The sequence below is a fragment of the Carcharhinus amblyrhynchos genome, chromosome 25, assembly GCF_965287045.1.
Source record: "Carcharhinus amblyrhynchos chromosome 25, sCarAmb.v2.hapA, whole genome shotgun sequence".
Taxonomy (NCBI): domain Eukaryota; kingdom Metazoa; phylum Chordata; class Chondrichthyes; order Carcharhiniformes; family Carcharhinidae; genus Carcharhinus; species Carcharhinus amblyrhynchos.
Genome location: NC_137348.1, coordinates 38,520,123 through 38,546,936, shown reverse-complemented (window position 1 = coordinate 38,546,936; position 26,814 = coordinate 38,520,123). Strand labels below are relative to the sequence as shown.

The following is a 26,814-nucleotide window of genomic DNA, read 5'->3' as shown; positions in this document are numbered from 1 at the left end:
AGCTGATCCTAGTAATCCTAGGATCCTAGCTGACCCTGGTGTTGTGAGACATCTTACTGATCCGAGTGACCAGGAGAATTAAGTTGAGGAGCAGAGGAACAGGAGTAGGCCATTCAGCCTATCGATTGTGCTCCAGCATTTAATGTGATCATGATTGATCAGACACTTCAATGCCTCTTACACCCACTATCCTCATAACCCTTTACATTGTTGTTAATCAGTAATCTATCAATCTCTATAGCTAAATTTACCTAAATGTAAATGTGCGGTATTACGGGGAAAGAGCAGGGAGATGGTCTGGGTAGGATACTCTATCAGAGAATCGGTGCAGACTCGATGGGCCTATTGGCCCCATTCTGCACTGTAGGGATTCAGTGATTTGTTGAGTTCCTCTTCACCCATCTCCACCCCTAACTGTGAAGACCAAACCCTGTTGAACAGTCCAACTGTAAGGTGAAGCCAGTTTTAACTCTTAATTTGCCACTCTTGCCTGTGTACCCCACTTGACCAAACAATCCTCCTGCCCTTCTAAGCACCATGCCAGAAGAGAGAATTGGCAACCATGGACTGACCCACCGTTACGCTTGTCAAAATACTGAAGTGGTTTGCCGCTGCTTTCTACGGTATGGCTGACCAAAGAACATTCCTGCTCTTATAACCTGCCTTCGTGGCTAGTGAAGAATTTTCACACTAATAATCAACCTGTGAGACCACATTCCGAATGTACCTTCTATCGCCATCAAGACCAGGAATGAGATCTGAACACACAGCTTCTGGCCATGGGATAGGGATGATCTCACTGTGTCACAAGACCTCCCTCTAACCAAAGAATGCTTCCATAGATTCTGTTTATTTCCACTCTCATGTCATAGAATCGTAGAATCCCTACATTGCAGAAGGAGGCCATTCAGCCCATCGAGCCTGCACTGACAACAATCCCACCCACGCCTTATCCCTATAACCCTGCTGGTCCCCATGATACTACGGAACAGTGTAGCATGGTCAATCAACTGAACCTGTACACCTTTGGACCAAGGTGGTGGTGAGCTGCCTTCTAGAACTGCTGCATTCCCTGAGGTGTAGATACACCCACAGTGCTGTTAGGGAGGGAGTTGCAGGATCTTGACCCAGCAAAAGTGAACAAATGGCGATATATTTCCAGGTCAGGGTGGTGCATGGCTTGGAAGGGGCCCCTCCAGGTGGTGGTGTACAGAAGGGGAAATTCAGCATAGCCAATCAACCTAACCACACACCTTTGGAGTGTGGGATGAAACCAGCGCACCCGGAGGAAACCCATGCAGACTCGGGGAGATTCCTGCCATTCCTCATGTTCTGTATCTTCAGCGACTGGTTGATTACGACTCTGTTGATCTGTAAGACATAATCCATAGGATCAAGATGCTTTGAGTTGCCTGAGCACTTGAATGCAACAAAGTGCTTCTCTATATTAAATTACGCTGACTGTTTTATGAGCTCATTCACCTAACTTACCAGATTAGTTAGAACCAGCCTTTGCTCGTGGAAACTTTCATTTCATCTCTGTAAATTCTGTAATGCTGTCAAAATATTAATCAAAATAATGAGCCTTAAAACAGAATCACAGCTCTGGGAAATCCACATGACTGATCCTGTCCTATTAACAACTGTTCGCTATACAATTTGAATGAGCCCCCAGTTCAATCCTGCCATTCCTCCACTAACTTGGTCCTTTCCAGTATTCCTTTTAATTGCAATGTGGCACACATCTTGCTTTTTTCAACCCCTCATTCTCTACTCAGTTTTATGGATCGGCAAAACCACCTCTGAGAACAGTGATTAATAACCGGATTATTTTCTGCAATAAAATATGAAAACAAAGTCAGGAGTAAATATATTCTCTGCAGTTCAGGAGAGTGAGAGGGGATCTCACAGAAACTTACAAAATTCTAAAAGGATTAAACACTGTTGATTCGGAAAGAATGCTCCCAATGGTGGTGGAGCCCAGAACCAGCGGTCATAGTTTGAGGATAAGGGGTAAACCTTTTAGAACTGAGGTGCGGAGAAATTTCTTCACCCAGAGGGTGGTGAATGTGGGGGATTCACTATCACAGGAAGTAGTTGAGGCCAAAACGTTGTCTGATTTCAAGAGGAATTAGGTATAGCTCCTGGGGCTAAAGGGACCAAGGGATATGGGAGGGATTGGGGTGGCAAGGCGGAGGGAGGTGGGCGTGGATGGTGGGATCGGGATTTTGAATTTGATGATAAGCCGTGATCAAGATGAATAGTGGAGCAGGCTTGAAGGGCCAAATGGTCTGGCTCCTTCTATTTTCTATGTTTCTATGATTTAATTCTATATTTTTGGTAACTCCATAAGAACCACGTAGGTCACTTTATTGTTCATTCAGTATGTACAATATGGCATGTGTAACAAATCAACCATTGTCATTTAAAATCGTGACACAGTGATTAGCACTGCTGCCTCACAGCACCAGCGACCTTGGTTTGATTCCGGCCTCGGGTCACTGTCCGCGTGGAGTTTGCACATTCTCAACGTGCCCACGTGGGTTTCCTCCGCACGCTCCGGTTTCCTCCCACTGTCTGAAGATGTACAAGTTATGTTGATTGGCCATGCTAAGTTGCTCCTTAGTGTCAGGGGATTAGGAAGGTAAATATATGGGGTTACGTGGATAGAACTTGGGTAGGATTGTTGTCAGTGCGGCCTTGATAGGCCAGGTGGCTGCCTTCTGCACTGAAGGGATTCTATGGTTTGATTTTTATATTTTATAGCAACTTCCAAATTGTCACAGCGACTGTGTCTATTTGCCTTATGGCCATTTCTAAGATCAAAAGCAATGAACAAAAATGCCCTGAATATCAACAGTCTATATTCTGTATTGTTATTCCAGTGTGGGCGATGTTCTGAATGAAGATGAGAATTGTAAATCTTTATTTAAGCAGTAACTTTAAATAATACAAAGAATGATTGCAGAGACATTTGGCCAAGGGAAGAGGCATAAACCAGATTAATCTTATAATGTATTTTTGTTACTTCATTTCATCCCCACCCACACTCTAAATCACGTTACATGCAGACATTGATTTATTCATGGGAAGGGCACAGACTGATTTATTATCTCTCTGCAGTTGGTAAGGCAAATGTTGGTATTTGGACAACAAACATAAAAGAAAATTTATTATGTCTGTCTGTGGGGATTGCTTACAAACATCTTGCTGATTCCATTCAGGGACGATGTGAATTCCCAATTCTGTACCTTCCAGCCATTTTGTAATCTCTCCCTCAATGTCAATAAAACAAAGGAGATGGTCATCGACTTCAGGAAGTGCATTGGAGGACATGCCCCTGTCTACATCAACTGGAATGAAGTTGAATTAGTCGAAAGCTTCAAGTTTTTAGGTGTCGAAATCAACAACAACCTGTATTGGTCCCCCCATGCCGATGCTGTAGTTAAGAAAGCCCACCAATGCCCCTACTTTCTCTGGAGGCTAAGGAAATTTGGCATGTCTATTACGACACTCACCAACTTTTACAGATGCACCTTAGAATGCATCCTTTCTGGTTTTATCACAGCTTGGTATGGCTCCTGCTTTGCCCAAGACCACAAGAAACTACAAAGGATCGTGAACGTAGCCCAGTCCATCACACAAACCAGCCTCCCATCCATTGACTCTCTTTACACTTCCTGCTGCTTTGGAAAAGCAGCCAGCATAATCAAGGATCCCACACACCCCGGACATATTCTCGTCCACCATCTTCCGTCAGGAAAAAGATACAAAAGTCTGAGGTCACCACGAACCGGCTCAAGAACAGTTTCTTCCCTGTTGCCACCAGACTTTTGAATGGACCTACCACGCATTAAGTTGATCTTTCTCTACACCCTAGTTATGACTATAACACTACATTCTGCACTGTCTCTCCTTCTCTATGTACAATATGTTTTGTCTGTATAGCACACAAGAAACAATTCTTTTCATTGTATGCTAATACATGTGACAATAACAAATAAATCAAAGACTGTAACCTTACTGAAATGTGAGAAATGCCTTTGTCTATTTGTAATTAATGCCTTTCGCTTAGGCTCACTGTATTCACTTTATCTCACTGCTCCATGCCAGCTGCATCTTTTTCACACTGTTTTTACTTGTTCTGGCTGCTATGACTTTTTCACCCTTTCCTGAACTCTGAAAAGCACTTTTTAAAAAAATTAGAGACTCCTTCTCCAAAAACCACCACCTTCGACCAGTGGAAGTGTAGGGCTATCTGCCTGTCATCATCAGGCTAATGCCACCTAGTCCTGTAAATGAAGCTGCTTCCCCACATCTGCAACCAATTCAGTCTCCATACTCTGTAAGGGCAGCACAGTGGTTAACACTGCTGCTTCACAGCGCTGGATTCAATTCTGAAACCAAGCCCTCTTACCCACCCATGGCAGGAAGTGTAAACAGAGTCAATGGATGGGAGGCTGGTTTGCGAGATGGACTGGGCTACGTTCACGATCCTTTGTAGTTTCTTGTGGTCTTGGGCAAAGCAGGAGCCATACCAAGCTGTGATAAAACCAGAAAGGATGCTTTCTAAGTGCATCTGTAAAAGCTGTTAAGTGTCGTAATAGACATGCCAAATTTCCTTAGCCTTCAGAGAAAGCAGAGGCATTGGTGGGCTTTCTTAACTACAGCATTAGTGATCCCCATAACCCCACCCATTTGATTCCCGGCTTGGGTCACTGTCTGTGTGGAGTTTGCATGTTCTCCCCGTGTCTGCATGTATTTCCTCTGGGTACTCCAGTCCCACACTCCAAAGATATGCAGGTTAGGTGGATTGGCCATGCTAAATTGCCCCTTAGTGTCCCAAGAAGTATAGGTTAGGTGGATTAAAAGTTAAAGTTTAATTACTAGTCACAAGTAGGCTTACATTAACACTGCAATGAAGTTACTGTGAAATTCCTCTAGTTGCCACACTCTGGCGCCTGTTCTGGTCAATGCGCCTAATCAGCACGTCTTTCAGACGGTGGGAGGAAACTGGAGCACCCAGAGGAAATCCACGCAGATACAGGGAGAACGTGCAAACTCCACACAGACAGTGACCCAAGCTGGGAATCAAATGGGTGGGGTTATGGGGATCACTAATGCTGTAGTTAAGAAAGCCCACCAATGCCTCTGCTTTCTCTGAAGACTAAGGAAATTTGGCATGTCTATTACGACACTTAACAGCTTTTACAGATGCACTTAGAAAGCATCCTTTCTGGTTTTATCACAGCTTGGTATGGCTCCTGCTTTGCCCAAGACCACAAGAAACTACAAAGGATCGTGAACGTAGCCCAGTCCATCTCGCAAACCAGCCTCCCATCCATTGACTCTGTTTACACTTCCTGCCATGGGTGGGTAAGAGGGCTTGGTTACGATACTCTATCGAAGAGTTGGTGCAGACTAGATGGGCCAAACAGCCTCCTTCTGCACTGTAGGAATTCTATGATTCTATCTGTAATTATGCAGAGACCAGGATCCAACTGAATTAATGTGGTGAGGGCAGTGGCATGTTGAACTCATCCCTGTTGTTTGTTAGCTTGGTAATGGCACTGATAAATGGGACCATTACTATTTTGTGTGTGTGTGAGAGGTTCAGAAGGGAATAATGTGGAACTTTATGTTTGGTTACTGAAGTACAATGAAACTAAGCAATGAGGTCACTTATTTATTTGAAAGTCTCAACAATAACCTTCCAACTAAATGCAGGATGTTGTTTGGTCACTGAGATTCTCATGTGCAACCAGAGAATAAATAACTTGATTGTCCGCAGAACTGAATGTAAAATGCCCAGTTTTAGTCCCTGAGCCTGGGCCAGGTTTGAGTTTTTTGGATGTTATTGTGGCTTTTCATCTCTTCAGTTGCAGTGTTGCTTAAAAAAATCAATTTGGCTGCCTTTCAGGGCTCCCTACCTTCTGGTCAGTTTGCGATCAAAGTATTCCTTCCTGATTCTCCCTTTGTTCAGTGAAGGGCTCAGAATAGCCAAATGAGTGTACTGCAGTGTTAGCTGATTGCAGTAACAGGGTGTAGAGAAAGATTAATGTGAGGTAGGTCCATTCAAAAGTCTGATGGCAGCAGGGAGGAAGCTGTTCTTGAGTCGATTGGTACGTAACCTCAGACTTTTGTATCTTTTTCCCGACAGAAGAAGGTGGAAGAGAGAATGTCCGGGGTGCATGGGGTCCTTAATTACGCTAGCTGCTTTTCTGAGGCAGCGGGAAGTGCAGAAAGAGTCAGTGGATGGGAGGCTGGTTTGCGTGATGGACTGGGCTACATTTACGCCCTTTTGTAGTTTCTTTTGGTTTTGGGCACAGCAGGAGCCATACCATGTTCAGAAAGGATGCTCTCCTGGCTCACAGGCAGAGCCGTACAAGGCACCTTGCTGTCTGATCTCACAGCTTTCATCTTTGCTTTGGTCCAGGGTTCCCCAGGCTCCGAGAAATCACTTAAATCATGTTACCAATTCAAATCAGAAATCTGATTTAAATGTTATGATGAAGTGCCCCATCTCTGGAGAATGGGATCCTGACACACCATGAAACACACGACTGTGGAGCAGGCACTGAAGTGATGGGTCGGGGTTGTATCATTTGATATTTTAACGTTAAGCCGCCCCCACAACTCCCAGCTCATCTCATGCACTAGGGACCCAGGTTCAATTCCCAGCTTGGTTCACTGTGTGGGGTCTGCATGTTCTTCCTGTGTCTGCATGGGTTCTCTCCAGGTTGCTCTGGTTTCTTCCCACAGTACAGAGATGTGCTGGTTAGGTGCCTTGGCTGTGCTAAATTCTCCCTCAGTGTACTCAAACAGGTGCCAGAGTGTGGCGACTTGGGGATTTTCACAGTAACTTCATTGCAGTGTTAATGTAAGCCTACTTGTGACACTAATAGAACGAAAAAAACTTCGGGAGCAATGCGATAACAAGCTGTTGAATATCTTTATAAATAACAGGGTGTTAAAAATCTTCCCAGCGCAGGGCGTAGAGGGATGATTTTTGTGAATAAACAACTTGTGGTTCTGTGAGGAATAATTTATAAATGCAAACAACAATCTTAATTAAAGGGTTTGGATGATTTATTCAGTGAGTAATGGACTTGTGATTGCAAAGCAGTAATCAGCCAATGGTCTCCGGTCGAGATATAGTTTGCAACTTGTCCATCAGATCGAGAAATGAGATCACTGCTTTATAATCACTTTATTATTGCTTTTTATTAATATTCTGTAAATATTGTGGGGTGTCTCCCAGAGCCAGACTTGGATGCTGTTGACAGCTAGATATATGAGGGGGAGGGAGGTCTAAAACTAGAGGGTATTGTAAGGTGAGTGGGAAGAGATACAAAAGGGTCCAGAGGGGCAGTTTTTTCACACAGAGGGTGGTGAATGTCTGGAACAAGCTGCCAGAAGTAGTAGTAGAGACAGGTACAGTTTTGTCTTTTAAAAAGCATTTAGACAATTACATGGGTGAGATGGGTGTAGAGGGATATGGGCCAAATGCAGGCAATTGAGACTAGTTTAAATGGTGAAAACTGGGTTGCATGGACAAGTTGGGCTGAAGGGCCTGTTATCATAGAATCCTAGGACCCTACAGTGCAGAAAGAGGCCCTTCAGCCTATCGAGTCTGCACCGAACACAATCCCACCCAGGCCCTACCCCCGTATCCCCACATATTTTTACCTGCTAATCCCTCTAACCTAAGCATCTCAGGACACTAAGGGGCAATTTAGCATGGCCAATCAACCTAATCTGTTGCCATGCTATAAACCTCTGTGACTCAATGACTTTAGTCAGCATGCTTCATTTTATTAATACAGTGGGTTACACTGAAGAATTAGTGATTTAATGTTTTTTAAATTATTTTTATTTGTCGGATATGGGCGTCGCTGGCTGGCCAGCATTTAGTGTTCATCCCTAGTCGCCCGAGGGCTGTAGAAAATCACAGGCGAGAAGCGAGAGGCAATCCTCTGTATCAGATTTAACTGGACGCAATGTTTATTTCATTAGTTGAAGTAGCCCATAGTAGTCACTGGCCAGAATTCTTTGGATGTTCATGCCCCACTGTTGCTGCCGGCGAGGTTAGAGAAGTTAGCACTCAGCCAAATCTCTGTTCGCTGTAGCTGGTGTGAACGGACGGAGAATCCCACTGTTTCTAAAGCACTTTTCGGAATGTTGTGAGGCCAACTGATGCAAGCTCCCTCAATAAATAAAGAAAGAAGGAGTTGCGTTTATAAAGTGCCTTTCACAACCTCAGGACTTCTGAAGTGCAGTTACTGTTGAAATGTAGGAAACATGGCAGCTAATTTGCACACAGCAAACTTCCAAAAAAAAACCTGCCATCGTGATTTTGAGGGATAGATATTGGTTAGGGCAGTGCAGTGGCACAATAGTTAGCACTGCTGCCTCACAGCGCCAGGGATCCAGGTTCAATTCTGGCCCCAGGTCATTGTCTGTGTAGAGTTTGCACCTTCTCCCCGTGGCTGCATGGGTTTCCTCCCACGCTCCAAAGATGTGTGGGTTAGGTTGATTGGCCATGTTAAGTTGACCCTAGTGTCAGGGGGATGAGCAAGGTAACTGTGGGATTATGGGAAAAGGGCCTGGATGAGATTGTGATTGTGCAGAATCGATGGGCCGAATGGCCTCCTTCTACACTGTAGGGATTCTAGAACTGCCCTGTTCATCTATTGAGATACTGCCTTGGGAACCTTTACCTCCACCTGAGAGGGTAGATGGAGCCTTGGTTTAATAACTTACCTGAAGGACGGCACCTCTGGCAGTGCAGCACTCTCTTGGCACTGCACTGGAACGTCAGCCTAGATTTTTGCACACAAGTGTTCAGAATGAGACTTGAAGCAAAAAACTCCTGAAGCAGAAGCAGGAATGGTACCCAGAGCCACCGCTGATATTATAACATATTCTGTGAATCCACCAGACAAGTGCATTAAAACAATAGAGTTCAGTGCAGAAGATTGTGTGTTGTGTTCAACGTAGATCTTCATTAACTATTCATAGGACCAGCGACAATAATGGATTAGCATTTGAAAATTCATTAAAGTTACCTTTGCCTATGTCTTTTTGTGGTAATTAATCTTTTCAAACAGTTAGTTTAATTCAGTCGCTTTTGATTGTTTTTCAGGTGTTCCGACTTTGTTTTGGATCCTATCCTTCTGCGGTGGACAGTGGACTGGACAGTGAAAGTTGGGATGCATTCAACGCTGGAGAGAAGCTGCTACGCCTCGAGGTAAGGGAGACTTCAGTTTCTGCTGTAGGGCCGAACCATGGGAGCATGATGATGATTTGAAGTTTGAGTGAATTGGCCATGATCAGTGCGAGGGGTTGCGAGGCTGTGGGTCTAGGTAGAGTGCTCGTTTGGAGGGTCGATGCAGATGCAATGGGCCAAATGGCCTCTTGCACGCTATGATTTCCTCCCCTATTTTAAGTCGCCGGTATTAGAGATAGCAAAGATTATAAAACAGCAATCTTTGGAGACAAGCCCCATCTGCTTCTTTAGGAATTACAGACAGTTCTGTTTTATTATCTCAACTTCCCTCATGGTTCTTTGGTATTGCATAGGGAACAGACAATGACAGTCCAAAGATGTGCAGGTTAGGTTTATTGGCCATGTTATATTGCCGCTTATATCAGCGGGATGAGCAGGGTAAATGTGCAGGGTTGCAGGAATACAGCCTGGGTGGGGTTGTGGTTGGTACAGACTCAATGGGCCAGATGGCTGCCTTCTGCACTGTAGAGATTCTATGATTCTATGACATGAGAGTTGTTAATAATGTTTGAAGCCAGTGGCCTTTAAAACACCTACCATTGAGGCATTTACTATGAGCACTGTAATCTGGGAGGGATAGTAGGGAGGGGGTTGGCGAAATCTGTCACTTGTAGGGTGACCAAACCAGATAATGTGAAATTAGTGACAGGATTTCTCATTGTTGGGTAATGTTAGTTTGTACTCCTAAAGGAATTGTGATGTAATAAAGTCACTCTGATGCCATATAATGAACTCTTTGTCCAAGACAGGAACAGAGAAAGTGTTGGAAGCAGTCAGCAGGTCTGACATCGTCTGTAAAGAGAGAAAAAGAATGATGTGTCCTGTCCATTCTAACTCTTCTTTGGAACTGTCAGATGGGATGGGTTTTGTTTTATTGAAATGGATGGAAGAACGAAAGAGTTGGTCAGGGATAGGGTTAAGGGCAGGAGAGATTAGATGACAAATGTTCTTTCTATCCCATTCACCCTTTCAACACATTGAACCCATCTCCTTTCCTTCAGTTCTGAAGAAGGACCGTATTCAACTTGAAACATTAACTCTGTTTATCTCTCCGTCGATGTTGCCAGACCTACTGAGTATTTATCAACACTTGCTGTTCTTAATTCGGACTTTCAGCATCTGCAGTCATTTGCTTTTATTTCACTGTCCGAGGGTTTCCGATTGTACTTTGGAACATCATCTCTCTGTTAGACAAAACAAGGTTGGAGGTCCCGAGAACTCCTTCAGCTGCTATGGGAATTGAACTGGCATTATTGCCGTTTTCCTGCATCGCGCTGTTGCCAGCTGAGCTCACCCAGCTCTGTAAACAAACTACCCGTTTGATTTAATTGGGTTGTGTAATACGGCAGGAAACTTTTTTGCTTTCACGGCTGTCAATTGACATCAGTGCACCAGTGAATCGCTCTGACACTGCTCTCCTCGGGTTGGCAGGAATACAAATTTGTAGCAACAGCAAGGCTGAGAAAATCAAAGGGCGGTGCGACAGAATTGTTGCAAATTATGAAGGGATAGACATAGAAACATAGAAGATAGGAGGAGACCATTTGGCCCTTTGAGCCTGCTCCTCCATTCATCACGATCGTGGCTGATTGCCCAACTTGATAGCCTAATTCTGCCTTCTGCTCATAGCCTTTAATCCCATTCACCCCAAGTGTTATATTTAGCCACCTCTTGAATGTATTCAATGTTTTGCCATCAACTACTTCCTGTAGTCATGAATTCCACTCTTTGGGTGAAGAAATGCCTCCTCATCTCTGTCCTGAATCCTCAGACTGTACCCTCTGGTTCTGGACTGCCCCCACCACCACACACACGCACCCCCCCCCCCCATCAGGAATATCCTCCCCGCATCTACCCTGTCTAGTCCTGTTCGAATGTTTTAATCTCTCTGAGATCCCCGCTCATTCATCTGAACTCCAGCGAAAAGTCAATCACGGATTTAATAGACAGAGGTTGTTTTCAGTGATTGAGAATCTAGAATGATGAAATGTCGACGTTGGATTTAATCAATGATAAAATTAAATGCACCATTTTTCAAAATAACAAAAACATTAGAACCTGAAGGGCTAAGCCTTTGCAATTGTTATACTGCACTCTCATTGGGCAGCATGGTGGCACAGTGGTTAGCACTGCTGCCCCACAGCTCCAGGGACTTGGGTTTGATTCCCGGCTTGAGTCACTGTCCGTGTGGAATTTTCATGTTCTCCCCATGTCTGTGTGGATTTCCTCTGGGTGGTCCGATTTCCTCCCACAGCCCAAAGATGTGGGGGTTTGGTCGATTGGCCATGCTAAATTGCCCTTTATTGTCCTGAGAAGCATTGGTTAGAGGGATTAGAAGGGTAAGTATGTGGGGTTACAGGGATAGGGCCTGGGTGCGATTGTGGTTGGTGCAGAATCGATGGGCCGAATGGCCTCCTGCATTGTAGGGGTTCTACGATTAATGCCTCACATGTTGTTAAATGTGTGAATGCGAGTGTAACGATGAGATTTCATTTTCTTTGGCATGATTAATGAGCCTGTAATCAAGTTCCTAAAAACAAGAGGAAGACTGAGTGCGTGATGCTGATTCCACAAAGCTAATAGTGGAGTGACACAAGCTGGACAGCAACTTCTACTATTTTACATTTAGACTCCCTGCAGTGCAGCAAGAGGCCACTCAGCCCATCAAGTCTGCACCGACCCTCTGAAAGTGCATTCTACCTGTGTCCACCCCCCCACCCTATTTCCGTAACCCTGCACACTTCCCATGGCCAATCCACCTAACCTGTACATCTAACACTCCTCCTGCTCCTTGCCTGAATTTATTGGACCGATGGTGCACAAATTGCACTAAATCCTGGCCCCTCCCACAATCTGGGGTTATTTTTACCAGCTGTTAATTTGCCAATTACAATTTGAAGCTTTTTTAAAATTTTATTAGTGTCACTAATCATGCCAAAGAAAATGAAATCTCATCGTTACACTCGCATTCACACGTTTAACAATGTGTGATGCATTAATCGTAGAATCCCTACAGTGCAGGAGGCCATTCGGCCCATCGATTCTGCACCAACCACAATCACACCCAGGCCCTATCCCCGTAACCCCACATACTGACTTACATTAACACTGCCATTAAGTTACTGTGAAATTCCCCTAGTTGTCACACTCTGGTACCTACTCTGGCGCACACAGAGAGAATTTAGCATGGTCAATGCACTGAACCAGCATGTCTTTCAGACTGTGGGAGGAAACAGGAGCACCTGGAGGAAACCCACACAGACACAGGCAGAACATGCGGACTCCACATAGACAGTGACTCAAGGCGGGAATCGAACCCAGGTCCCTGGCATTGTGAGGCAGTATTGCTAACCACTGTGCCACCGTGCCATCCAATTTAGCATTGCTCGTGAAATCCAGTTTCTCCAAAACTAGTTTGAGGAAAGATACTTTTCCCTTCCTAAGGGAAAGATGAATACACAATGAATGAAACTTGGGAAGTATGTCCTTTATTCAATGGAAATTTACTGTGATCTTTAAAGAGGGTGTTTGAAACGCCTTGTGAATAAAACATTTCTATCCTCCCTGCCGCTTAGTCACTCAGTCGCAATTTGTAAAACGTTGGGTCTTGTTGCTGATGTTTGAGTTTTTATTAATACTATTGAATGGGAATCATGCAACTCAAGGCTACGCTGATCATATAAACTTCCTGAACATTTTACTGTGTGGTTGTTATTTGCCCCTCAGTGATGGTGCTGGAGGGAAGAAAATCCTTCTGCTTTTTGCAATGTTAAGTGCTTGCACTGAACGTGAATGAGCACTTGTACATTTGCCAGTGCAGCCCTGGTTTCAGCGGCAGTGCAGTGGGTGAAGGCATTATTGAGGCTGTTCCCAGAAGCACCGTCACCCAATCTGGTGACGTAGCCTTTTTTTGGTTCCCTCAATAATAATGGCAGCAACTTGTTTTTGTATGGCACTGTTAATGCAGAAAAATGTTCAAGGTGCTTCGCAGTAGAATCAGATAAAAAAGAATACCATCTCATGAAAGGAAGAGAGAGAGTGGCACAGTGGTTAGCACTGCTGCCTCATAGCTCCAGGGACCCAGGTTCAATTCCAGCCCTGGACGACTGTCTGTATGGAGTTTGCACATTCTCCCCGTGTCTGCATGGGTTTCCTCCGAGCGCTCTGGTTTCCTCCCACAGTCCAAAGCTTAGTGGGTTGGCCATGCTAAGTTACCCCTAATTGTTCCAAGATATGGGGGTTAGGGGGAACTCATGGGGTAAATGCATGGGGTCAGGGGATGGGTAATATACTCTGTTGGAGAGTCAGTGCAGACTCAGTGGGCCAAATGGCCTCCTTCTGCACTGACAGGATTCTATATTAGGACAGGTGACCAAAAGCTTGGTCAAAACGGCAGCTGAAATAAGTGATGTAAAGGAAGAGAAAAGGGGGAGAGAATTCCAGATCCCAGGTGCCACACAGCTGAAGGCACAGATGCCGATGATGACTGGGTGAAGGATGTTATTGATGCACAAGAAGTCAGAATCAGTGAATGCAGAGTACTCAGAGGACTGTTTGGCTGGAGGATGTTGTAGAGATAGGGAGGGTGGGGATCACAGAAGTATTTGAATACAAGCATGTGGACTCTAAACTTGAGGCACCTATGGACCTGGAGCCAGTGTAAATCAGTGAGTGCAGAGGTGATGGGTGAATAGGGACTTGGTGTGAGTTAGAAATAGAGGCAGCTGAGGATTGAATGAGAGACAAGAGCATAATTGTTTTTTTAAATTCATTTACGGGATGTGGGCACCACAGGCTGGGCCAGCATTTATTACCCATTCGTAACTGCCCTTCGTTTCAGAGGGCATTTGAGAGTCAACCACATTGCCATGGCTCTGGAGTTTCATGTAGGCCAGACCACAGAAGGACAGCAGATTTCCTTCCCTAAAGAACATGAGTGAATCAGATGGGTTTTTAGGACGATTGAAAATGGTTTCATGGTCATCTTTAGACTTTTAATTCCGTATTTTTATTGAATTCAGATTTTACCGTCTGGCATGGCAGGATTCGAACCTAGGTCCCCAGAGCATTACCTTGGCTTACTAATCCATTAATAATACCATTATGCCATTGTGGGTAACAACTTGAGGGTTGTCTTCAATAGCACCACCATTTCTTCTGCCTGTGGACAGAAGTCTTAGCTGGGCAGAGCAGTCGTGGAACATGTGTTCCTGAGCAGCGGTCTCTTTAGATCTTTGCCAACACCTCCACGTGTGGTGGGCTGTTCCTGCCAGCATTATGGAATTCAGTATAAATGAGGAAAGATTCCACAACGCTGGCACTGCTACAGCTCCACTCTTGGGTGAAGCAATGCTGCATTACTGATCCTTGGCACATAATGGAAATGAATTATAGCTGGAATTATATAATTCTGTCAGCTACTTAGCATGGTGAGTGAAGCTGTTAATGTCTTACTTTGGCTTTCACACACTGTCAGTCTTGAACTAGCCAAATTTATTCTCCTGTGGTAAAATGAATTGCCATAAATGAAACATTTCTTTGATGCGTCATTTTTAAAAATTCTATGAAAATGGAAAGAAAGAAACCCATTAGGGAAGGGTCTTTGTGTTTATTTAGAACACTGTTGATGATGTGAGCAATTTGGACAGCTAGAATATCTCCCTTTCCGTGACTGAATAGGTTATAGTTTTTTCTGCAGTTGAGGGGGATATAGATGGCCATATCATTACAAAAACAGAAAACGCTGGAAAATCTCAGCAGGTCTGACAGCATCTGCAGAGACAGAATAGAGCCAATGGCGCAACTTTTACCGTCCCGCCCGCCAGGGGAATCGGAGCGGCCAAGGGACAGACCACAGAAATGTCCATTGACCTCAGGTGGAATTTTCTGGTTTTGGGGCGAGCAAGGTTATAAAATCCTACCCAGTGTTTCATGTCTGGATGGCCCTTCATTCATTACTCTGAGAACTGCCAGCCAGCAAAAACCAGATTCCATTCTCATTGCCATTCCAGGAAGGTTCGCTGGAAGGAGGGATATTTTTGTTGCAGCAGTTGCTATAATGCTAAGCCGTTAGCTTCTACACTTTACTGGAGTCAAGAAGAGATGATTTCTAAATTACCTTGAGAGTTGCAGCCTCCAGTGTGGACTTTTTGTTTTCCATAAGACGTCTATTGACGTTGCAATCATGTCATGGTAAAGTGCAAGCTCTAATTGTAAACAAGAGCAACTGTTGCTAACTGGGGTAAGTTTAAGGCATTATCCTAAAGTATAGACAAGAACTGGTTTCCAGTAGTGTTGTGGGGAGGAAAAGGGAGTCAGTGCCTATGTCCTCTGGGTTTTGCGCTTAAGCTATATTAATTGAAGACTGACTCCAGATGCTTCCTTTTTCCACTCTATCCTTAAAGTTACAAAGCCAATGCTCAGAGTGGACCGGGCAAACCCAAATCCATTCCTTGCTTGCTCCAAAAACAAATTCCAAAATCCAATTGAATCCAATCCCCACAAGAGAGGCAAACGAGATCCAAGCTGACAAGATAAGGCATTGCACCCCGTTTTGGGCTCAATTTGATGCTTGCCCTTCGCCAAAAGGCCTTGCTCTGTGAATGTGCAGTGAGCTATCACCATGTCTGGTTGAACCATCTTGGGTAAGTGTACAGCAAAGAACAAAGAAAATTACAGTGCAGGAACAGGCCCTTTGGCCCTCCACGCCAGCACTGATCATACTGCCCGACTTAACTAAAACTGTTAACTAAAACAAAAACAGAAAATGCTGGAATATCTCAGCACGTCTGACAGCAGCATCTGTGGCGTGAGAATAGAGCCATTGTTCCGAGTCTGGATGACCCTTCACGCAGCTCAGACAAAGGGTCATCCAGACTCGAAATGTTGGCTCTATTCTCTCTCCACAGATGCTGTCAGACTTGCTGAGATTTTCCAGCATTTTCTGTTTCTGTTTCAGATTCCAGCATCCGCACAGTATTTTGCATTTATCTGGCTAAATGTAAACGTCAGTGAGCCATTCAGACACAGGAAGTTTAATCTTGATTCTGTTCTGAATTTGCTGACCTCAGCTGAGGTGACACTTGGGTTGCTGCGTGGAACAGTCCTGTGGAGACAAAGTCCCATCTTTGCACTGAAGACACCTTCCTTGGTGTTGTGCAGCACTCTCACTGTGCTAACAAAGGATTTAGATCAAATCTAGCAGCTCAAAACTTTTATTATATTCATTCATAAGACATGGACATCTCGAGCATTTATTGCCCGTCACTGAGGGCATTTTAAGAGTCAACCGCATTGCTGTGGCTCTGAAGTCACATGTAGGCCAGACCAGGTAAGGATGGCACATATCCTTCCCTAAAGAACATTGGGTTTTTCCGACAATCAACAGTAGTTTCATGGTCATCAGTAGATTCTTAATTCCAGCTTTTTTTTTATTGAATTCAAATTTCATCAGCTGCTGTGGCAGGATTTGAAACCGGGCCCCAGAGCATTACCTTGGGTCTTTGGATTGTGAGTCCAGCTATAATACCATTGTACCACTGCCTCCCATAAACCGGGCAAACACCAGGTGATATGTGCCATCTGCAGCAGCAGCACAACAGCATTCCACTATAACCTGCACCCTCATGGCCAGGCTGAATGACCAACAAACTAAAAGACTGATCTTGGTTGTGTGGGACGTGTGGCAGAACATTCCAGGAGTACCATTGGAGGCGCCTAAAACTGAGGGGCTAAGTTGGTGGAACTACAATGCAGGCCGTACGTTGAAGCAACGCGTGGATGGAGCTAAACAATCTCTCAACCAAGGGATCAGATCAAAGCTCTGCAGTCTTGCTGCACGGAGTCATGAATGGGGGAAGACGATGGGAGGAGGGGAGTTCACGAACATCCCCTCCTGATTAATCAACCCATCAGCTCAAAAGGAAAGGCTGAAGCATTTACAACGACGTTCAGTCAGTCAGAAGTGTCAGGTGGATAATCTATTTCTGTCTCCTCCTGAGATGCTGAGTATCACAGATGCCAGTCTTCAGCCCATTCTATTCACTCATGATATTGAGTCACAATCGAGTGCACTAGATACAGCAACGACTATAGACTCCGGGAACAGCATGGCTCTAATACTGATTGTTGTGTTTCAGAGTGAGCTGCATCTCTCGCCAACCTGTTCCATTACAACACTGGCAAACACCTGACAGCGTGGAAAATTGCCCAGAAATGTCCTCAAAAAGGAGTACAAATCCAATCTAGCTAATTACTGCCTCAGCTGCTTATTCCCAAACAGCAGTAATGTATTGGAAGAACAGAAGATGTCGGCGCTATCATGGGCACTTCACAGCAATCACCTGCTCACCGATGCTCAGTTTGGGTTCCACCAGGACCACATAGCTCTTGACCTCATTATAACCTTAGTCTAAACACAAACAAAAGAGCTGAATTTCAGAAGTGAGATGATGGTGACTGTCCTTGGTACAAAGTCAGCATTTGATTGAGGGTGGCATCAAGCCTGAAATAAGATTGAAGTCAGTGGGATCAAAGGAAAAAGCTCTCCACTGGTTAGAATCCACAAAGGAAGATGTTTGTGGTTGTTGCAGGCCAATCATGTTAGCCCCAGGACCTCGCTGCAGGAGTTCCTCTGGGTTGTGGTGTAGGCTTGACCATCTTCAGCTGCTTCATCAATGATCTCCTGTCCCCAACATAGGAAAAAGTGGGGATGTTCACTGATGATTATACAGTGTTCAATGCCAGTTGCACCTCTCCATCACTGAAGCCAGCTGTACCTGCAGGTAGCAAGAGGGTGGTTGATGATCACCTTCCTGAGGGTAATGAGGGATGGGTAATAAACGATGCCAAAGATGTCCACATCTCTTGATCAAATTTTTAAAAATCTTAGCACCCATGTGTGTTCCTGCTCTTGGTTGCTGTCCAACTAAGCAATGTAAGACCTCTGGCTACTCTGGGACAATGGATCCGATCTTTCGCTGGTGTCCCACTCCTTGAGAAATTATCTTCCGATGAAGGCACCAATGAACCAATGTAAACTCGAATCCTAGCCTGTGTCTTCAACAGCTTTTGTTATCAATTTTGTTTTCTCATAGCCCTTTTGGAATTTAATGTATTTGGTTTTCAGAAGCCCCACCAATTTTCTCCTTGAAGACCTGATTTTGACATGTTCCTCCCTTTCTGTAGAACTGGCTCATGTTTAGCCTATTGAAATGGATACAGACTAGACAAATAATATTCTTTTGTGTGCTTTCTAATTATTTGTCGTTGCGGCTTTAAGTTAACATTATAATTACCACTGATGGTCTCTGTTTCTTGGTTATGGAGGCATTTAATCAGATAAAAATGATGCAAAATGCTGACCATTTTGAAAGGTAGACATTGTGAAACTGCTTGCTATGATCTTGTCTCCACTGTACCCTGAAGCAACCCCCCAGTAAGAAGATGCCCAGTTTAGATCATCACTCATTAATCTTCCAATCCCTCCACCCTCTCAACCATTCTAATGACTCTCCTTCCATACCCGCTCTGCAGCTGTAATTTCCCTTTTTGTTTTGCGATGATCAGCATTCTAGGTGCAGCCACACTATCGATTAATGAATCAGTAGGATTTCAAACACTCAGAAGTAGGCCATTCAGCCCCTTGAGCCTGCTCTGTTGTTCAACAAGATCATGGCTGATCTGCTTGTGTTTTGAGTTCCACGTTCACCATCTATCCCTGCTAATCTTTGATTCCCTTGCCTAACAAAGAGTCTTTCTACCTCTGCCTGAAAAATATTCTGTGACCCCCTGCCTCCAGTGCCTTCTGAGTTCCAAAGTTGCTCCACCCTCTGAGAGAAAAAGCTTCTCCTCATCTCTGTCTCTCATCATTGCCTCACTACCTTGGCTCGCTGTTGACCTTTTAATAAATCCCAGGAGATCTAGCGTCTGATTTGCTTCACTTACAGCTGATGAGCATTGTTGTGACAGCAGCGATTTGATCTTGTTCATTTCCCATGTACATTATCATCTTTCACATTATTTAAGTACATGTCCCTTCCTGGATTTTCTTCCATGATTCTTTGAATCATGCTGCATTTCTCTTCACCGCATTTCATCTGCTACTTGTCTACCTGATAGCTCAGCAGCTTTGCACTCCACCCGCTTTGGTAGCTCTGCATCGTCATCAATTTTAGCCACTGCACTTGCATCTCCTTGTTCCAGATAATTTAAGAAGATGGGCAAGATTATGACTCACTCAAAAATCCATTCCCAAGCGGAAGAGTTAAAATTGGTCCTGATATTTGTGCAACATCGGTAACAACTTTCATTTCCATTGGGCCTTCAGCATAATAAACTAACCCAAGCATTTCACAGGGCTATCGTTCAAGGAGATTTGACATAAGTTCAGAAGCTATAGGAGCATAATTAGGCCATTCGGCCCATCAAGTCTGCTCTGTCATTCGATCATGGCTGACTTGCTCCTCCCCCCCATTTTCCTGCCTTCTCCCCATAACCTTTCAACCCGTTACCAATTAAAAATCTGTCTAGCACCTCCTCAAATTTACTCGCTGTCCCAGCGTCCACTGCATTTTGGGCTAGCAAGTTCCACAGATTCACATCCTTTTGAGAGAAATAGCTTCTCCTCAACTCTGTTTTAAATTTGCTACCTCTTACCCTAAGACTATGATCTCTTGCCCTAGAATGCCCCACAAGTGGAAGCATCTGCTCTACATCTACTTAATCCATACCTTTCATCAGCTTGTACACCTCAATTTAATCTCCCATCATTTTTCTAAATTCTAGAGAGTACAGGCCTAAACTTTTCAATCTCTCTTCATACGACAAACCCCTCATCTCTGGAATAAATCCAGTGAATCTCCTCTGAACTGTCTCCAATGCTGCTACATCTTTCCTCAAATAAGGGGAGAAAACTGTGCACAATCCTCCAGGTGCGGCCTTACCAATGCCTTGTACAGTTGCAACAATACTTCCTTACCTTTACATTCTATTCCTTTAGCTATAAATGCCAACATTCCATTCGCTTTCTTTATTAACTGCTGTACCTGCATGCTTATTTTCTGTGACATCAAGCACATAAGGAGATATTCAGATAGATGATCTAAAGTTTGGTCAAAGGAATGAATTTTGAGGAGCATCTTAACGGGGTGTAGTGGCAGAGAGGTTTAGGAAGGCAATTCCAGAGCTTAGGACTAGGCAACTGAGGGCACAGCCACCAGTAAAGGAATGAGTAAAATTAGGTTTGTGGAGGAGCACAGATTTCTAGCTGGAGGAAGTTACAGAAATTTTTCTTTTTTTATTAATTCGTGGGACATGGGCATTTAATGCTCACCCTGAGTTGCCCTTGAGAAGATGGTAATAAGCTGCCTTCTTGAATCGCTGCAGTCCATGTTCTACGGGTTGACTCACAATGCCGTTGGGGAGGGAATTCCAGGATTTTGACACAGCGACTATGAAGGAAGGACCAATATATTTCCAAGCCAGGGTAGTGAGTGGCTTGGAGGGGAACCTGCAGGTAATGGTGTTTCCATGTACCTGCTGTCCTCATCCCTCTAGATGGAAGTGGTCGTGGATTTGGAAGGTGTTGTCTAAGGATGTTTGGTGAATTGATGCAGTGCGTCTTGTAGATGGCACACACTCCTGCTACTGAGCGTCAGTGGTGGAGGGATTGAAGGTTTGTAGATGTGGTGCCAATCAAGTGGGCTGCTTTGCCCTAGATGGTGCCAAGCTCCTTGAGTATTGTTGGAGCTGCACCCATCAAGACAAGTGTGGAGTATTCCATCTCACTCCCGACTTGTGCCTTGCAGATGGTGGATAGGCTCTGGGGTGTCAGGATATAAGCTACTTGCTGCTGTATTCCTAGCCCCTGACCTGCTTTTGTAGCCACTGCGTTTGTATGGTGGTTAGAGTGTCTTTTATTGGTCATTGCCTGGCATTTGTGTGGCGCGAATGTTATTTGCAACCTGTCAGCCCAAGTCTGGATATTGTCCCGATCTTGTTGCATTTGGACATGGACTGCTCCAGTATCCGAGGAGTCGCGAATGGTGCTGAACATTGTGCAATCATCGGTGAACATTCCCACTTCTGAACTAATGATGGAAGGAAGGTCATTGATGAAGCAGCTGAAGATTGTTGGGCCTGGGACACTAACCTGAGGGATTCCTGCAGAGATGTCCTGGAGCTCAGATGACTGACCCTCCACAACCATAACCATCTTTCTATATAGCAGGTGTGACTCCAACCAGGGGAGAGTTTGCCCCCTGATATCCATTGATTTCAGTTTCACTTGGGCTCCTTGATGTCACACTCAGTCGAATGTGGCCTTGATGCCAAGGGCTGTCACTCATCTCACCTCTGAAATTCAGCTGTTTTGTCCATATTTGAACCAAGGCTGTAATGAGGCCAGGAGCTGAGTGACCCTGGCGAAACCCAAACTGGGCGTCACTGAGCAGGTGCTGCTTGACAGCACTGTTATTGACCCCTTCCATCACTTTACTAACGATCAAGAGTAGACTGATTGGGCGGTAATTGGCCAAGTTGGATTTGTCCTGCTTTTTGTGTGCAGGATGTACCTGGGCAATTTTCCACATTGTTGGATAGATGCCAGTGTTGTAACTGTACTGGAAGAGCTTGGCTAGGGGAGCGGCAAGGTCTGGAGCACAAGTCTTCAGCATTAGTGCCGGAATGTTGTCAGGGCCCATTGCCTTTGCAATATCCAGTGCCTCCAACCATTTCTTGACATCACGTCAGACTCGATGGGCCAAATGGCCTCCTTCTGCATTGTAGGGATTGTATGACCTTCTATGACCCCACCTTGGGCTTGACCTGAGACTTGATCTTCGTCAAAAGGCCGAGAAATACTTCAAAGTCAGGTTTGCAATAGCTTAGATTAGACTCGGTGTTAACATAAAACAAAGCCTGGTGCGATAGCATTGATCTAGTCCACACTGAAAATGATGGCACCAGTGGTGCAGCAGCAGTTAATTTTATATTTCAAGTTCATCGTTAATTTACATTTGCAGTGGCGAGGCAGTCCTGCAGTTGGCCATTGAGGGATTTGACACCTTAGCACTTAAATGTAATATGTCACCGCTCATTTCTAATTCATGGCCAGTGGTAAGTTAATATAACATTTCAGGTAATCATGAAAATAAATCAGTTTAACAAGAAATTGGCCACTTGCCCTTTAGTGAGCCTGGATTTATTTTTGCTGAGAGCAAAGAGGAAATTGAACGTTCATTTTAAGGACCCTGAGATTGAGACTGAGATAAAATTGGGAAGAGGCAGCTAATAAGGATCAGAATCAGATTGCAGCTAAAATAGCCAGTGTCAAAGTATCCTTCCATGGTCTTTAATTAGTGTGTTGCATCTGGAGGCTGGGAATTGTATCAGTTTTCTCAATGATTATGTTAAATCTTTAGTATTCCTTCAGACGAATAAAAAGTGGGAGCGGTGCTAAGTATCTGTACATTTGTCAGCCTTTCACATCTGGGGACTGGATTAGTGTTCAGACAGGTGGAGAAATCCTGCTTCTTGTCTGCTGCCCGTAAGGATGGTGTGGAGATGCCGGCGTTGGACTGGGGTAAGCATAGTAAAAGGTCTCACAACATCAGGTTAAAGTCCAGCAGGTTTATTTGGTAGCACAAGCTTTCGGAGCACTGCCTCTTCATCAGGTGAATGGGAATTGTGTTCAATCATGAGGGGACAGAATTCTGGGTAAGAGGCAGGAAATTCAGAGAGGATTTGAGAAAAAAACTTCCATTCGGTGGGAACCTAGAATGCGCTGCCTGGGGATTCAAATTCAAACATTTTGTTTAATAAAAAATTAACCTTTTTGAACGGTTCCAAGCAATGATGAGATGAAGGTCTGTGCACATTGTTTTTGCAAAGGAGCAGATTTCTGATCTCAAAAATGCCAACTTGCTACCAAATGGAAGCTCTCTACTTGTCCATGAGAAAGGATAAAGCATAGATTGGCTCTGACAAAAGATCATCCAGACTCGAAACGTTGGTTCTGTTCTCCCTCCACAGATGCTGCCAGACCTGCTGAGATCTTCCAGCACCTTCTGTTCTTGTGTTGTTACTCATTCTATTGGCGGAATATTAACTGCACCAGCCAATGAGTTGGGGGCAGAGCAGGGTTTGGAGCAGAACTTTCTGTCAAGAGTTTGTTTTACTGCAAGCAAAGTTGTTACATAATGCAAGTTATATGGATGAATGCCAGTAGCAACATAATGGGCTGAATAGCCTCTTATCATGTCTAAGTGTTCTGTGGTTGTATGAATATCAATCCCAGTCATTTCTCCCTATGTGATCTTCAGGGGAGATTGACAGCTGTGTTACCCAATTACCTCCACTTTAGCTGAGAATATTATTATCACTTAATGCAGCCTGCTACTATATCGTTGTGTTGTTATGAAGGAAGATTTTGCTGACTGACCCAAGCACCTGTGTCTACAAAGCTCTAATCCCAAACCTCTGAACTGCTTTTTGCCTTGAGCAAGGCTCTGTGTTTGCCACAGATCCGTGTAAAGTTTATCTTGCAGTCAATGCATTGGAGAGGGTGCGGAAGAGGTTTAAAGAATGGTTTCGGGAGTGAGAAACTTCAATTCTGAGAATAGGTTGGGGAAGTTGGAACTGCCCTTCTTGGAGTGAAGGCTGAGAGAAGATTTGATAGAGATGTTCAAATCATGAGGGGGCTGGGCAGAGTCAATAGAGAAAACCTATCCCCTCTATTCATCCAGCAGAAGGTACTCTTCAGTTACAGGCAATAAAATGAAACAAAACTTTCTCCAACAGATAAGTCAAAGAAAAAGGTTTAATAAAGAAACTTCATTACTCCAATGCATGCGGCTAACCCTCAGCCATTCCAAGCCTTCCCCCCACCCCCTGCCATTCCTTACAGGTTGTTTCATACTGAGTCAGCTGACCATCATGTCATTTTTGTCATTGGTTGCCTCGTTTACTGGGTCAGCTGACCCTTATAGCTTGTTACCATTGGTCACACTACAACAGATCCAGTGTTATCATTGGTTACATTCTAACAATCCCCTCCCCTCAACAATAAATGGATCAAAAATGAGAGGGGCACAGGTTTAAAGTGGTTTGCAAAAGAATCAAATGCCATGTGAGAAAAAAACTTTCATACAACGAGTGGTTCAGGTCTGGAATGCAGTGTCTGGAAGTGTAGTGGGGACAGCTTCAATGGAGGCATTCAAGAGGGCATTAGATGTTTATTTGAATAGAAGTGTGTCGGCGTATGGGGAAAAGGCAGGGGAATGGCACTGAGTCATAATGACCATACGGAGAGCCGGTGCAAACATGATGGCCAGAACTCTACCACCTCGCCCGCCATGGAATCGGAATAGGCGAGGATCCGACAATAGGAATCTCCATTGACTTCGGCTGGCAATTTCCGGTCTTGCCTGAGGGAGGCCGGCAAAATCCCACCCAGTGGGTCAAATGGCCCCCTTCTGCACTGTAACAATTGTAGCGATTCTCTTTGATTTTCATATTAATAAAGCAATACAGCTCTGACGACATGTCACACAGACAAGAAACATTAATTTTGTTTCTCTCCCTGCAGATGCTGTCAGATCTGCTGTGATTTTCCAGCATTTTCTGTTTTTCTGTCTAATCAGTTAATGTTTTTTTTCAAAGTTAATTCTCACTTGAAAGTAGGTGAGTTTTCTGTGCTGTGAGAAACAGAGTTGATGCTTCAGGTCAATGTCTTTTCATCAGAACTGGAAGAAGCCAGCAAAAATCGAGATGGGGAGAAAGGGGTACCTGAGACAGTGGGAGTGAAGGGAGTGTGGGAGCTTTTTTGAGGCTGGATTTCCAAAATCTCTTCCATTCACTAGGTTCAAACTGATCACCAAGAAACCAACATTTATTGATTTTTGTATATTTGTGTCACTATATAGAACAATGAATAACTTTCAATCTCCTGCTGTTTATGTCAAGTTTTGTCCCCTTCCCATCCTTGTTTCCAAAATGTTGGTAATATTGAAGTGGTTTATTGGGACAATGGTTTGTGTTTCAGGAACATCTTCTGGGAGGCTGGAGAAAGCTGGAAGGAGGACTGATTCATAAGGCACTGAGTGACCCTGAGAGAGTGACACACAGACAAACGCTTGTCCAATTGCTGGCCCAGGCTCTCGGCCTGGCAGGATCCAGTAACTCCACAGACAGCTATGACCCAGAAGCACTTGTTGGAGAGATGGAGGTAAAGTAATGGAAGAGCGATGATTAGGCTAATGTGTTAAAAAAACAACATTCATTTTCCAGGAGTAAAGTTACAAACTGACTACCTTAGCAGCTTCTATCTGAGACTATCATTGGGAGCTTTTCTGAAAGCATAATAGGTGATATTCTGGTAATCAGAAAGGCCTGATAGCCTTTATTTTATTTATTAGTCACAAGTAGGCTTACATTAAAAATGCAATGGAGTTACTTTGAAAAACCCCTAGTTGCCACATACTGGCACCTGTTCGGGTGCACTGAGGGAGAATTTACTAGCATATCTTTCAGCCTGTGGGAGGAAATTGGAGCGCTCAGAGGAAAGCCACACAGAACACGGGGGAACATACAGACTCCGCACAGACAGTGATCCAAACCAGGAATCAAACCTGCGTCCCTGACACTGTGAGGCAGCAGTGCTAACCGTTGTGCTACTGTGCTGCCCCTATAATGATAATGAGTATGTGGATCTAAGTGTGTTGGGAACCTAATAAAATTGTTAGCGATGGAGTGGAATAATTGACTCAAGTTGCAGCTTGTGTAAAATTCCACACTTAACCTCAGCAGAGCAGTTTGCTACTTCACTACTCTACACAGAAAGGTTTGGGAGGCAGTAAACTGCTGGGATTGGAGCTACATAAATCATTTAATGCAACAAGTCATTGCTCTAATTGCAGAGCCATACATCAGCCACTTTCTGTTAAGTCAAGTGCTTTATTTCGTGTGGTTTACTTAGAGATCGCAGCACCAGGTTATTAATTCATCTCAAATCTCCTAATCTTGATTTGATCCACTTTCTGATCCCCACCCCTCCATTATCTCAGAATGCAGAATGAGTCTGATACTCTTTAGGTAATTGCCTCCTTCAGACGTCATCACTTACGCTCATGTAACATGAAGAAAATGGGAGATAATTTTGATGGGTGCATGATTGGAGTTGAGTTCCCAAAGAGTGACACTGGGTCATTGGGGTGACAACATCCCACCCGGATTGGGTTGAAGGTGAATCAGGTGTGCTGCTGTTGGCTAAGGCGTTTAGCTATCATAATAGATAATTAAGTCTTACTTTTCTCAATTCTGGCTCTAACAGCCAGTGGACCTATCTTCTGACTTGTCAACAACTTGCCAGCATCACTGAGGAGAGTGTGTAACGTGGCTGTCTTCTGTGAAACTGATAGGGTGGGAAGCCTTTGATCAGTGAAAGTGAAGAGCTCCAGCCATGGCCAGATGAGAGGCTGCTGTATACAGTACTCCTTCATCGCTTGATAGATTATTGCCAACTTCTT

At 44.3% G+C, this 26,814-nt stretch overlaps 1 protein-coding gene across 2 annotated transcripts in view; it reads left to right on the top strand.

Annotated features, from left to right (window-relative positions):
* Positions 1-26,814, top strand: part of abca2 (ATP-binding cassette, sub-family A (ABC1), member 2) — a 508,234-nt gene that overhangs the window by 249,172 nt on the left and 232,248 nt on the right. For both annotated transcript variants that reach the window (XM_080212375.1, XM_080212373.1), the window contains exons 6-7: positions 9,146-9,250; positions 25,332-25,514. In XM_080212375.1, the coding sequence (XP_080068501.1) occupies positions 9,146-9,250; positions 25,332-25,514 (288 nt within the window). The remainder of the gene's footprint in view (positions 1-9,145; positions 9,251-25,331; positions 25,515-26,814) is intronic.